At 32.5% G+C, this 15985-nt stretch overlaps 1 protein-coding gene across 2 annotated transcripts in view; it reads left to right on the forward strand.

The window, feature by feature from the left end:
• Positions 1–15244, forward strand: part of LOC106475727 (muscle, skeletal receptor tyrosine protein kinase-like) — a 22911-nt gene extending 7667 nt beyond the window's left edge. Inside the window, exons 4-5 of one of the 2 annotated variants that reach the window (XM_013936398.2) lie at positions 13594–13750; positions 14850–15244. In XM_013936398.2, the coding sequence (XP_013791852.2) occupies positions 13594–13750; positions 14850–15238 (546 nt within the window). In that variant the 3' untranslated portion in view covers positions 15239–15244. The remainder of the gene's footprint in view (positions 1–13593; positions 13751–14849) is intronic. The other variant, XM_022379786.1, reaches the window with a different exon arrangement.
• Positions 15245–15985: the final 741 nt, after the last annotated feature.

A 15985-nucleotide genomic window follows, 5' to 3' on the forward strand; every position in this document is an offset into this window, starting at 1 on the left:
TGTTCTCTTGTGTGTGAGAGACTATTTTCCTAATACTTTACCAGTTCACTAGTTCGTTAGGAAGGTTAATTCGTCAAGATGACAAAATAATTTTTCTGATTCGTGTATTTCAAAGTACGTTAAGAACAATAGTACAGATATGATCCATATATCTTACAGTACGGTAAGAGCAGTTAGTAAAGACACCATCCGTATACTTGAGAGTACGGTTAGAATAGTATAAATAAATTGTCTACTCCTGTATTTCAGAGTCCGGCAAGAACAGTAGTGAGAAAAGGTTTATTTTGTACTTATTTTGATAGGCTTTTGAAAATTGATTTATTGCGTTATCTTATCGGAGTCTGTTTTGATTGTAGATAAAATATGGCGAAATTTGGACGCGATTTTTGGTCTCTGAGATATCGCCCTATAAACAATTATGCAACCTCTGCTAAGAAAATTATCGCGTTTCAAAGCAATATCCATGACCAGAAGATGCTAGATATAGAATTAAATATAGATAATAGTTGGTTGTAACAAATTATTTTATGAGTTTGAAACCTGTGAATCTATGCTTGTGTTAGCTAGTATGGAAGCATTACTAGTAGCCGAGATCCTATAATAGAGACACTATAATAGAGAAATATGCACTAGAACGCTACAGTAGGGAGGTAACAAAACGTCTATGAAATAAGCACAACAATGAAACATGTGATAAGATTTGTTGGTCTGAAAGGAAAGGCTTATTAAGTTTAGCTGATAATGATTTAAAACAAATAACTGAAATGAAACGGTCAAGTAAAGCATCCTTGGCTGCATCTAGACGTCTAACACTTGGTGTTCACAAATGGGCAGTGTTTATTACTAGCATATTTGGGTCACATCTTTCTTTAGCAGGTTGATTACTTTCATATAGAGGTCTTTTCCCACCATCTACTTGAGTTTAGAGACCTTAGTCTCTTGTGGCGTTGATTATACAGGCATATCATGTTACCAAAATAAAATAACAATCTTATCAGCATTTAATTTTAACCGAATATTCGTCTTATCACTGGTTGATTTAATTCTTTCAAGTCATACATGCATCAACGGTGTTCGTTAGTCTCTCTGAATACACTGTGTATACTTTGTGTTATATAAATAAAACTAAATACGAAACGAAGTGTATTTTTATCATGAAAACCTTTGTGTTATAAGAATAACATTCTGAAGCTGTATCCTCTCAATTCGTACTTTGAAATGTAAAAATAAGATAAATTAGAACAATAATATTTTCCCGACCAACTCTTCTATTTAGCTGATTAAAATCACGTAAAACTCACCAGAAAAAAAAAGACCCAATGGTTAGCGTGTCGGGCTGCCCATCAAGAGGTCAAGGGGTTCAAGACAAGATGCCACTGAACTCACACTGCATTTAAGCTGTGAGCTTGTTGTAAAATTCACAGTCTGTTCAAAAATCCCTTGTGGCAGCGAGTGCTGTCTGGGTGTCTCCTTCATGTCACTAGTTCGAAACTAGAGATAGTTATCCTTCAATACTAGATGTCACAAACGTTCCCGTTAAGAATAAGGTAATGTTTAGGTTGAAAGTATTCTTTCACCCTTATCTGATGTTATTAAGGTTATAAAAATCAGTTATCTGAAGGAATGTAGCGTTTGTGTTGCATGTAAAAATTCTGACCCATGTCTGTACACAGTATCCACAAATCTGTTTACAGTTGCAGTCTATACATAGTATCCATAAATTTGATTACAGTCGCAGTCTGTACACAGTATCCATAAATTTGATTACAGTTAAAGTCTGTACACAGTATCCATAAATTTGATTACAGTTCTGTAACTGTAATCAAATTTATGAATACTGTGTACAAACTGCAACTGTAATCAAATTTATGGATACTGTGTACAAACAGCAACTGTAATCAAATTTATGGATACTGTGTAAAGACTGTAACTGTAATCAAATTTATGGATACTGTGTACAAACAGCAACTGTAATCAAATTTATGGATACTGTGTAAAGACTGTAACTGTAATAAAATTTATGAATACTGTATATAGATTGCAACTGTAATCAAATTTACGGATACTGTGTACAAAATGCAATCAAATGTAATCAAATTTATGAACACTGTGTACAAACTGTAACTGTAATCAAATTTATGGATACTGTGTACAGACTTTAACTGTAATCAAATTTATGGATACTGTGTACAGATTGCGACTGTAATCAAATTTATGGATACTATGTACAGACTGCAACTGTAATCAAATTTATGGATACTGTATCTGTATACAGTATCCATAAATTTGATTACAGTTGCAGTCTGTACACAGTATCCATAAATTTGATTTCAGTTGCAATCTATATACAGTATCCATAAATTTGATTACAGTTACAGTCTGTACACAGTATCCATAAATTTGATTACAGTTGCAATCTATATACAGTATCCATAAATTTGATTACAGTTACAGTCTTTACACAGTATTCATAAATTTGATTACAGTTGCTGTTTGTACACAGTATCCATAAATTTGATTACAGTTATAGTTTGTATACAGTATCCATAAATTTGATTACAGTTGCTGTCTGTACACAGTATCCATAAATTTGATTACAGTTATAGTTTGTATACAGTATCCATAAATTTGATTACAGTTGCAATCTATATACAGTATCCATAAATTTGATTACAGTTACAGTCTTTACACAGTATTCATAAATTTGATTACAGTTGCTGTCTGTACACAGTATCCATAAATTTGATTACAGTTATAGTTTGTATACAGTATCCATAAATTTGATTACAGTTGCTGTCTGTACACAGTATCCATAAATTTGATTACAATTACAGTCTGTACACAGTATCCATAAAGTTAACTACAATTAGAGTCTGTACACAGTATCTATAAAGTTAACTACAATTAGAGTCTGTACATAGTATCCATAAATTTGATTACAGTTGCAATCTGTATACAGTATCCATAAATTTGATTACAGTTACAGTCTGTACACAGTATCCATAAATTTGATTACAGTTGCAATCTGTATACAGTATCCATAAATTTGATTACAGTTACAGTCTGTACACAGTATCCATAAATTTGATTACAGTTGCAATCTGTACACACTATCCATATATTTGATTACAGTTGCAATCTCTATAGAGTATCCGTAAATTTGATTAGAGATATTCTCAACACATTTGCCACAAATCTGATTAAAAATATTTTAAACACAGTATCCACAATCCTGATTGGAGATATTATGAACACAGTATCAAGAAATCTTATTATATATATACTGTCAACATTGTATATACAAATCTGACTAGAGATATTGTCAACGCAGTATCTACAATTCTGATTACAGATATTGCTAAAATTGTATCTACAAATCTGACTAGAGATATTGACAACACAGTATCTAGAAATCTGAATAGAGATGTTGTCACGACAGTATCCTAAAATCTGATTAGTGATATTGTCAACACTGTATCTGCAAATCTGATGGGAGATATTACCAAAATTGTATCTGCAAATCTGATTAGAAAAAATGTCAACACTCTATCTATAAATCTCATTAGATATACTGTTGAGACAATATCCACAAATCTGGTTCCAGATATTGTGAACAGATTATTCTGAAATCAGATTAGAGAAATCAACACGGTATCGTAAAATCTCATTACAGATATTATCAACACATTATCCACACATCTTGTTAGAGATACTGTCAACACAGTATCTTAAAATGTGATTAGAGATGTTTTCAACACGATATTTAGAAATCTGATTAGATATATTGTTAACCCAGTATCTGCAAATCTTATTAGAGATACTGTGTACACAGTATCTACAAATATTATTAGATATACTGTCAACACAATATCTACAAACCTGGTTAGAGATATTGTCAACACAGTTTCCACAAATCTGACTAAAGATACTGTCAACATAGTACCTACATAACTGATTACAGATATTGTCAACATAATATCCACAAAGTTGATCAGAGTTACTTTCAACATAGTATCTACAAGTTTGATTAGAGATATTGTGAATACAATATCCAAAAATCTGTCTATTCAATGTCGTGAAATCTGCTAAAGAAAAAATGTGTAATGAAACAGCGAGTGACACTTGAAGAAACAAAGCAGTCTGTGTTACGTGATATAAAACTCAGTACTGAGCGAGAAAAGGGGCCGTCTCCATGTCTTCTTTATTACTCACAAGAAACGAAGCCGACAGAGAAAATCTTGAGTCGGTGTGAAGCAGAACTGAAAGTCTTTAGTAGAGTTTTCTGTCACAGTTTGTGCTCCCGAACGTACTGAATAACAGTTGAGAGGCTTGCATCTATCAGATATCAAATAGAACAACTGAACAATAAAAAATTAGGAAATGAAAGAGCTAGGGAGTAATTTAGAAAGGTTATAATAAAAAGACACATTTTTTGTTACGTGACACAGTTCCGAGTTAAGACGTGAAGATATTCCAAGTTGAGATACAACAGAATAAGTTATCACTACCCCAGCTTTATCCAACTATAAAGTTCAGAGGGGAAAAGAAGGGTTGAATTTATAAATCTAGAAGCAAATCGGGATGTGAGTAGTTAGGGCCCACTCTACTGTCTAAAGGATGCCGCCTCAGTGAGGGGTCGCAAGCAATAGAGTAGAGACGATGACGTCATAGTTCCATAAACTGTCACTAGAAGGCGCGTTGTTGGGACGCGTTGCTAGGCCGTCATGACACACAACGACGTCATAGTTCCACGAAGTGGAACCAGATGGCGCGTCTATCTTAGGGAGTGGTGATATCACTGTTCGATATGAGAAAGCCTGTTACTATAGATTGATTAACTTACTAGGGTCTATAAGCATATATTTAATCATACTTTTACATTTCCTAACCTTTTATATTACCACTTGTTCACTCAGTACATAAGAATTTATATAGTTTATAAACAAGAAACTCTAATTTATGTATTCGGTTCAGACAAAGTCAGTCGGCTTAGAATAATTTTTCAAAATGAAAAGTCGATTCAACTCCACTTTATAATAACTACATAAACGTGTGAAATGTATGGGATGTTATTATACACTAATATCTAAGTATTATTTTGAATATCTCATATTATAATGTTTCGAAAATGATTTTAAGCAGTTTCGCTTAACACTATCTCATTAGTTTTATATTTAATTACATTTCCTGACCCCTTATATGTAAATCGTCCTAAAAAAGAACACTTATCTAAATATCATACAATAATTCAAACTTATATTTTCACTAGTTTGACTTTATGATATCAATATAACTTGACAAGATATTTCATTTTACACATGATACTTTATAGTTAACACTTTAACACGAGTTTTACAAGAGTGGACATTACACTTCCATATTTGATCAATGTTATCCGTTATTTGAATGAGATCACAACTTACATTTACTACATAATAAATATGCTTAATAACTATTATAGAATAACAACATTTACATTTTATTTCATAAATCTTTGAGGACAGATATAACTGAACTTACTTAGACACATGATAATTGGTATAATATATACGATATTGTCCACATACTCAGACGAATACAGTCCTAGTAGTAATTTTTTGTTGTATGTTTACATTCAACAGTTCTTCTTGATGATGTTGAGGTCATGTGGAAGCAGTCCTAATGGACCAAAATATTCTCCTTTCTCATCTCGACCAATGTAAATACAGACCCAGTGGCTACCAGATTTATGACTTAGATTCAGATTGACGGTGTACAATTGTTTTTCTGCATGATCAGGTCGTTGATCACCAGCAAACACACCTCCAAACGTCTTTCATGTACACAAGTCTTGTGAAAGTATCGAATAAATTTCTAAAATGTTCATAACTTCTTTCAGACAATGTTCCATAAACATAGCAACAATGTGTTATAATATTGTGAACATTACATTTATGTAGAAACTATATGATTATGTATAATTAGAACCATATATTTTCAATATACAGTATACTGTAAACACATAGCAACAATGTGTTATAATTGATTTTTGTTTCAATAAAAGTTTTCTGTCTCTTCTTGCTAGCCATTGATGACGTGTTGAAACAATGAGGTCATCATTCTTCGTTTACAGAAACACGTGAGGATATTTCTATTCCTAACAGTCAAAGTTTAGCTAGTTTGACATCAGTGTCCACACAGAATAAGTTATAATGGTTGTTTCCTTGACAATAGCAGGTGTCGTATCATTATCTATAATGAAAGAACTATTTTTACTGACTTTTAAATGTTGGTGACATACAAAAACTCCAGTTAAAATATTGTGAACATTACATTTATGTAGAAACTATATGATTATGTATAATTTGAACCATATATTTTCAATATACAGTATACTGTAAACACATAGCAACAATGTGTTATAATATTGTGAACATTACATTTATGTAGAAACTATATGATTATGTATAATTTCAACCATATATTTTCAATATACAGTATACTGTAAATTACCAATGATCAAATATAACATGTGATTGGAAACTTGTCAATATTTAAATAGAAGTTAAACTGTTTGTTGTAGACTGAACTTGTGAACGAGTTTATCAAAACCACCTGGAAACAACTACTTATATTACCATTTCATACTTTTAAACATTAGTGTATAATGAAATTTCATACAATTAACATATTTATAAAAATATCATAAATTATAATTGAATAGATCTTACATTTTGAAAAAATATTCTTAGCGAAATGACACAGTTTGAACATCTGTTTGCTGTACATCTGGCACAATATGCAATAATTATACGTTAACTGAAATGTCCTGTCAGATATTGAGAAATGGAACATCGTGGATATACATTGGATGTTTTTTTCAGATTCAGAAGATGTAAGTTTTACAAAACTGACATGGATTTTTGGAACAATATTACGATAACGTGTATTAGCTTTTTCACCTAAAATTTAGTGCAAAAACTTTATGTACACTATACTCTTTCAATTTATTAGTTTAACAAAGCATCAAACACCTTTTTCACTAATGAACAATACCGAAAAGTGGTTGACAATCATAATCGTAAAAACCGTTAGTTATAAATCATGTGATTATTCTTCGACTATTTCAAAACAGATATTTCCACACGTGGATTTTGAAATTGTTACCGTATCATGAATTATCTTTCATTTACACTTCATAGATAGATCATCAATTATATAAAAATCATCAGTTACAAATCAATGTTCTGTGGTTTTCTTACATGAAACTCACTTCTCATCATAGACTAATATACTATCTTTAGCATATGAAAATATAATCTCAGACTTAAGTATAACAAAACTTCAAGATATACTAAATACTATTTACAAAAACATCTTACTATATAAAATACTTACTTACAGTCCGGTGTAATAATATCTATTCTAACACTTTATTTGTCACCATTAATGAAACATAAGGGGTATTCTCCAAACTAATCAAAGTTTCTGTATTTTAGAAACTATATAAGACATATCATTCACTTGAAATCCGTAAATAAACTGACTGTCCCCGTCGTGCTGAACATTAGATCTTGACTTTCACATAACACTCTCCTACAGCTAAAAACTGTCGTGTTACCTTCAATATATATGTAATTAAAGTATCGCTCATACTCAAACATTGGGTTTACTATCTATTGTTTTAGAATACACTTTGCCACCACAACAAACTGTACATTAACAATACATTAAATCTAATAATGAAGAACGTATTTTGAACTTAACAGGCAATAAAAGAAATTTATATATTCTTACACTTTATATAACATTACAGAAAACTAAATGTACATTCACGAAATTCTCAATATTTGATGGTTCAATAGGAAATGATTTTCTACTTCTAAGTTACCACTTTCTGTTTTTGATTTCGAACTCACATATTTGTGGTTTAAATATAACTTTACAAATGTAACTCACAAAGATCAATACATAGTCTAACTTCTTGAAAGTGTAATCGTTTAGACACGTAAAAAAATATCAGTATTGTCTATATTACAGTTTGGACACTGTTTTTCAATTCTATCTGAAGGATAAATTCCTCTGATAAGTTGACAGCATAATAACATTAACAAATAACACAAACTGAAACATATATATATGGATTACCAAAATTAAAATGACCTTCATACAAGTTATTGTATAATCCTTGTTATACTTCTGTTGCTATAAGATTTACGAAAATTTAATAAAGTTCACCTTATTAACAGGAATAAGTTAAAGTCATAACATATTATCACACGGTTCTCCTTAAGTCAAAGTATGATTAAATATATGCTTATAAATCTTAGTAAGTCAACCCACCTATAGTAACAGGCTTTCTGGTATCACCACTCCCTAAGATAGCCACGCCCTCTGGTTCCACTTCGTAGAACTATGACATCATCGTTTGTCATGGCGGCGTAGCAACGCGTCCCAACAACGCGCCCTCTAGTGTCACTTTGAGGAACTATGACGGTTCTCCTTAAGTAAAAGTATGATTGAATATATTTTTATAAACCTTGCTAAGTCAATCCACTTATAGTAACAGGCCTTCTGGTATCTAACAGTAATATCATTCCTCCCTAAGATAGATGTGGCCCTCTGGTTCCACTTCGTGGAACTTTCATGGTTGCCTGTCCTTGCGCCCCAGCAAACCGCCCTCATGTGACATTTTGTTTTTGTCTCTACCCTTCTCCCCATTGAACCAGCATTCTTTGGACAGTAGAGTGGGGTCCTAACTAATGATATACTATATATTATAAGCAAGTGTAGCAGATTCAGATGTAACTTATAGATGGAATATTCATTATAAGCAACTCTACGTAACTGAGATGTGCAATACAGGTGAAATGTTTATTATATTAATACGTAGCAGATTGAGATTGTTCTATACAAGTGGAAAGTTCGTTATACTCGCGTGTAGCAGATCTAAATGTAGTGTTCATTTTTAAGAAGAAATGATGAAAAACAATGTAATTTTCCAGAAGTTGCGAGATGTCTCTCTTTTTGTTCAGTGTTGAATAATTGTTTGAATGATTGAAAATAATGTTCATCAATATCATGAATTAGGCATGACTTTCATCATCAGCATTCATGTTATTGTTCTATGCTTATAACAGTAAGATATAACGTGATTCTTCGATCGCCATATCTATTTAAGTTCTCTCTTCATCTGTCTATCTTTACATCCTCCTCGTAGATTACATTTTTCACACTTTTAATCGTGTTAATAGAAATAAAGTGGTGCTGGGTTGTTTTAAGTTCTAAGGGGCCAGATGGGGTATCTGCGCCGTGCCCACTGCAAGGATCGAATCTCGATTTTTAACGTTATAAACACTCAAACTTATCGAAGACTTATTCTTCTATTCGTGCTTTATAAGATGAAACATTACAGGATATTAAATAAATATTTTTTTACGAAAACGAGAGAATACTGAACACTTGCTGTGGGGAATCATCCGCCATCTAATAATCAGTCACATTAAATGGGGGCCCGGCATGTCCAGGTGGTTAAGGCGCTCGACTCGCAATCTTAGGGTCGCGGGTTCGAATCCCCGTCACAACAAACCTTTCGGCCGTGGGGGCGTTATAATGTGTAAGGTCAATCCCACTATTCGTTGGTAAAAGAGTAGCCCAAGAGTTGTCGGTGGGTGGTGTTGACTAGCTGCCTTCCCTCTAGTCTTACAGTGCTAAATTAGGGACGGCTAGCGCAGATAGCCCTCGTGTAGCTTTGCGCGAAATTCAAAACAAACAAACATTAAATGGGTGGTTTCAATCATTAATTTTAACCCTTTCCGTGATTTGCCCGAGTTAATTCGTGTAAACCATTTCTCGTCGTATTTTTGCTTATTTGCCCGAATTAATTCGTATGTTATCATAGGCTATCAAAAAGCGAAATAGAAAAACAACGTTTTTGAGCTCATTTATAAAATAAAAGAAGATAAATCTGACACGCAAGAGGTTTGGGCAATAACTTTATTCAGAACTTTCTGGAAAACTATGAATTTTGCAATTATTTTAAAGATTTGAATAAATAGAAAGATAATTTAAATTATTGTGCTTGTGAATGTTTGTTGGATAATTATTGTACGTTCCTTCGTATTAAAGGAAACGAGATTTTTTTTTCTGTAGAAACATTTGTGTTTTTACTGACGTTTCGGTGGTTGATCAGGACTACAGTATAATTACCCTCTGTCACAGCTCCAGATAACAAAACAATGTAAACCTACAATGGAGAACAATTGTTTAATAAAATCTTATTGATTAAATTGCAAGTCATTAAACAAATCACTAAACAATTGTTTACTGAAGTCTTATTGAATGTATTAGAAATCACTAAACAATTGTTTACTAAAGTCTTATTGAAAGAATTACGAATCATCAAACATTGTTTATTAAAGTCTTACTGAATGAATTACAAATCATCAAACATTGTTTACTGAAGTCTTACTGAATGAATTACAAATCATCAAACATTGTTTACTAAAGTCTTACTGAATGAATTACAAATCAGTTATTTATTATAGTCTTTATAGTTTATATTTTCTTACGAATGTTTATGTATAACTATATATACAACTTTTATGTATAACTAAATATATCTATTACGTATAACTATATATATAAGTATTATGTATAACATATATTGAGTGTCGGAATCTATGTCTACGTGTACCAGGATATAACGTATTGAGTGTCCGTATCTCTGTCTGTGTATACCAGAATATAACATATTGAGTGTCTGTATGTATCAGGATATAACGTATTGAGTGTCCGTACACATGTCTGTGTGTACAACGATATAACATTTTGAGTGTTGGTTTCTATAAGTATTTGTGCAAGGAATTTTGACTGACTATTATTTAATATTTATTTACAGAATGTTACAAATATCGAAGAATAGAACATTTCTTTGGCTTTTAAGGAAATATTTTTTCAGTAAAGCTATTATGAAACTTACTTAAACTTAAATCAGATGCAACTTTTTACATTTTCAAGCTGTCTTACGTCTTGTTTTTTCAATTATCGCGAAAGAAGTATCATGTATATATCACCCCCCCCCCTCCAATGTTCTGGATCTATTCTAGCCTTGAGTTAAACTTAATTACCTGATTCGTACTTGTCCACCTTCCCCTATAAAATGAATTATTTCTCTAGATGTCCAGAAACTGAATAAATATTGATTTCCAATATATTTCCTTCCGATGTCAGATCGAATAGGTGCTTGCGCATGTGCAGGCTGGAATCGCAATCCACTTCTTTGTCGTGGAATTCCTCTGTGTATTATTTGTCAGATAATAATCAAGTTCTAACAGATCTCTAGACAGATGTAGGCTCGACTGAGATCGCTCACTGAGCTAATTTTTTTCAGAAAAAATCGTCCGTTTAACCCTCATCGGAGTTCAACGTTAAAAAAACAAAGGTTCGAAGCTCCATGTTAAAAAACAAGGGTTTGCTTACAAGATCTGAAACCCCCGTATTAGAGAGACCATCAGTTCTCGTGTTACCGAAAAAATTTAAACCTTTAATCAACCTGAAACCTGTCAGAAAGAAAGCATATCAAAATAGGTAAAAATCACAAAAATCTTGCAAGTTTACCTTTCGAGCAGTAGCTTATATTATGGTCCTGTTGAAGACTTTGTGCTCATAGAATAGCATTAAGCTGACACAACTTAATACTGTATATTATCATTAACATTTCACGCCATTTACCTTTCGAGCACTAGCTAGTATTATGGTCCTGTTGAAGACTTTGTGCTCATAGAATAGCATTAAGCTGACACAACTTAATACTGTATATTATCATTAACATTTCACGCCAAATTATTGCCAATAAGTTATATTACACACGTTTAAAGAATGTAAAATTATAATAGATAAATCGTTGACAAACACATCCTACAGACTTATACTACATGGTTTCGTTTGTGAATACTGAACACAGTCACATCTTTCCACTTTTGGTACAAATCCAGTGGTACAGGATTCTCTCACACAGTGTTTGTTTACGAATACTGTTGACAGTCACTTCTTCCTACTTTCAGCACAAATCCAGTGGTACAGGATTCTCTCACGCAGTGTTTGTTTACGAATACTGTTGACAGTCACTTCTTTCCACTTTTAGCACAAATTCAGTTGTACAGGATTCTCTCACACAGTGTTCGTTTACGAATACTGTAGACAGTCACTTCTTCTTACTTTTGGTACAAATCCAATGGTACAGGATCTTCTCACACAGTGTTTGTTTGTGAATACTGAACACAGTCACATCTTCCAACTTTTGGTACAAACCCAGGAAGTGACTGTCGACAGCATTCATAAACAAACACTGTGTGAGAAAATCCTGTACCACTGGATTTGTACCAAAAGTAAGAAGATGTGACTGTCTACAGTATTCGTAAATAAACACTGTGTGAGAGAATCCTGTACAAATGGATTTGTACCAAAAGTAGGAAGAAGTGACTGTCTACAGTATTCGTAAACAAACACTGTATGAGAAAATCCTGTACCATACCAAAGTAGAAAGAAGTGACTGTCGACAGTATTCGTAAACAAACACTGTGTGAGAAAATCCTGTACCAAAAGTAAGAAGAAATCAGTGGTTCGGGATTTCCTCACACAGTGTATCAAACGTCTGATTACCTTGAAGTAATATACTAGTTACCTTGAAGTTTAAAAGAAAAGTAAATATTTTGTTTAAGATGTTCACGATATTTAACAAATCATATGATGAATTATTTATTGTCTCACTGATTAGATAGACAAGTAATAAGAGAAAACAATGGGTCACTCGAATGTAATGTTAACAAGTAAAAAGTGGGCTTAACTTGCTAAGAAAAAGAAAGTAGGCTTAATTCACTTTAAGCCTATTTATTATTCAATAACAGTTAGTACGTGGAAATTAAGCTTAACCCACTTTAAGTCTTCTTTTACACGTATTTACAGTGATTGTGTGTTTTATTTCATGAAAAATCTTTCCATAACCAGAAAAGATTTATTCCATTTTCTTGTTTCTATCAAAGGCATACGCTTGAAATTTTAAAACTTATGACTCAGAAAGTGCAAAACACAAATAATCTAATATTGTTGTAAACTATGTTTATAATACTTTAATTTACATGTTTGTTTACTAGAGAGACCTAATCATGATGATACGTAATGATCTAAATACCAGACTAAGTGAATTATTTACATAAATCACTTAATGAGTAGTCAATGAGTTATTTAGTTTAGTTAATGATTATATTTTAGTAACTTGTTCTATCGTTGGAAATAGGAGGAGGTCTTCTTGGATTATTTAGTAAAAGTAATGCCAACTACAGTCTACGTAACAATAACGATCTAGCTTATTTCTTAGTTAACGTTTACTGCAGGCTACATTCTCAGTTAGACCTAACTTCACAAAGAATGTTTCAACGGAAACTCCGAAACTTATTTGTAAAGATTTTCTCATTACCTAACTCACTGACTAATTGAATCGCAGACAAATAGACGCAATAACTCTCAGTGTGTAAATATTGCCCGAGTGAATGTATGGAAATCGATTAACATTTGCATACATGGTACTAAAATAACCAGTTTTGTTTTATTTAGTTGCCTCAGTCGAGAAAGGAATTGTTTCACTCTGTCCTGTCTTTCACTGCTACTCAGTCTGTCAAGTACACCTGCCAAGCCGTGACTCATCTCCGAAGCTCCAACAGCATCCTTAAAGACTCCAAAGACTTTTATGTTTATGTTTTTCCCACTTTGAGTAAGTTTACATGAATTTAGTAAAATCCTTTCTAATAAGCTACAACTTAAAACATGTTTCAAAGAATTTTCTAGAATAATAAGTTCCTGGGTTCAAGAGATTGTTTATTTATTTTTAGAAGTTGGTCTTTCTGCTGTGTCCACCACGTGGAATCGAACCCTTGATTCTAGCGTTGTAAGCCCGTAAACTACCGCTGTTCCACTGGAGGACCGGGATTCAAGAGAGTTTGTTTTTTATTAAGTACAAAGTTACTCAATGAGCTATCTGTGCTCTGCCCACCGCTGGTGTCGAAACTTGATTTTAAACGTTATAAGCCTTCAACTGTGCCACCGATGGGAGTCATTTGAAGATATGGAAATAATGTAAACTCAAGTTACTTTAATATATAAGTACAATATAATATTAAGAAATAGATTATTGTGTCATATAAATTGTGTCACAGTGGCTCAGCGGTAAGTCTAAAGGCATATAGCCGGGTTTCGATATCCGTGGTGGACACAGCAGAGATAGTCCATCGTGTAGTTTTGTGCTTAACGCTAAACAAACAAACGAACATAAACACGGTTAAAAGTCAGATTAATATGAAAAAATAAATACAAAATCACATAAAAAAACTTGAAAATGCAAATAATTGTGCGGACAAATGTATAGCTTAAAATAATGAAGAAATTAAACTTTGAATAACAATATTAGAGAAACATTGAAGCTCGAATCACAACAATGAAATAGTTCTAGGAAGGAAAAGCTATTATTTCTTTGAATAATTGTTTCGAACAATCCAAGTTACCAATAATAGAAAGTTATTAAATATAAAAGGTTGAAAAGAACATTTCCTCTGTTTATATTTATAATAACAATATTAGAGAAACATTGAAGCTCGAATCACAACAATGAAATAGTTCTAGGAAGGAAAAGCTATTATTTCTTTGACTAATTGTTTAGAACAATCCAAATTACCAATAATAGAAAGTTATTAAATATAAAAGGTTGAAAAGAATATTTCCTCTGTTTATATTTATCTTTACTTTTGTATAGCTGGCAATGTGTGAGTGATAAGTTGATTAATTAGTTTAATTTTTTTAAAAAGGTGTTTTTTTAGTTTCAGCAAGTAAAAAAGAAGGAAATTATACTGATTTAGGTGAAGAGACTGATGAAGTACGCATGGAGGAAGAAAGGATGTTTGACGACGAACGTCTTCCCGAAGCTAAACATAACGTTACAGTACCCTCTGTTTCCAACGGAACATGCCTCCCTTATTCGGGGGTCATCTGTGCTGCTGAGCTTAGAGGGGCAGGTTTAGTTTTCTACAATTATAGTAACTCCCCCGTGCATGTCAACGAGAAGATCACTGAGGCTCTCTGGATAGAGCTAATCACTCCCCTTCCAGAACCGTGCCGAAGTGCGGCTCGAAGGCTTCTGTGTTACTACGCGTTTCCACAGTGTGAAGGAGAAAGTAGTTCCATCCAAGCAAAGCCGCTCTGCAGGTAGAAAAAGCTGAATAGATCACACAAAATAATACAAAACTATATATAAACACAGCCAAAATTACAAAACAGAAAATCACTAATATCACAGTAGAGTAAATAGCATTAACGCACTCCAAAAGGACTCATGTCATGGGTTCTCTTTTGTGATTTTTAGATTATCGTGAACCACACGATGTAGATTAGTGATTTGTAAATCATCGTAAACTATACTATGTAGATTAGTGATTTTTAGGTTATCGTGAATCATAATATGTAGATTAGTAATTTTTAAGTTATCGTGAATCACAAAATGTAGATTAGTGATTTTTAGATTATCATGAATCATAATATGTAGATTAGTGATTCTTATATTATCGTGAACCACAAAATGTAGATTAGTGGTTTTTAGATTATCGCGAATCATGCTATGTAGATTAGTGAGTTTTAGATTAATGTGAACCATGCTATGTAGATTAGTGAGTTTTAGATTAATGTGAATCATGCTATGTAGATTAGTGAGTTTTAGATTAATGTGAATCATGCTATGTAGATTAGTGAGTTTTAGATTATCGTGAATCATGCTGTGTAGATTAGTGATTTGTAGATTGTCATGAACCACACTAAGTAGATTAGTGATTTGTAGACTATCGTGAATCATGCTATGGTAGATTAGTGACTTGTAGGTTATCATTTATCACACTAAGTAGATTAGTGCTTTGTAACTTATCATTTACCACACTAAGTAGATTAGTGCTTTGTAACTTATCAT

Source organism: Limulus polyphemus, unplaced genomic scaffold (genome assembly GCF_000517525.1).
Source record: "Limulus polyphemus unplaced genomic scaffold, Limulus_polyphemus-2.1.2 Scaffold9056, whole genome shotgun sequence".
Taxonomy (NCBI): Eukaryota; Metazoa; Arthropoda; class Merostomata; order Xiphosura; family Limulidae; genus Limulus; species Limulus polyphemus.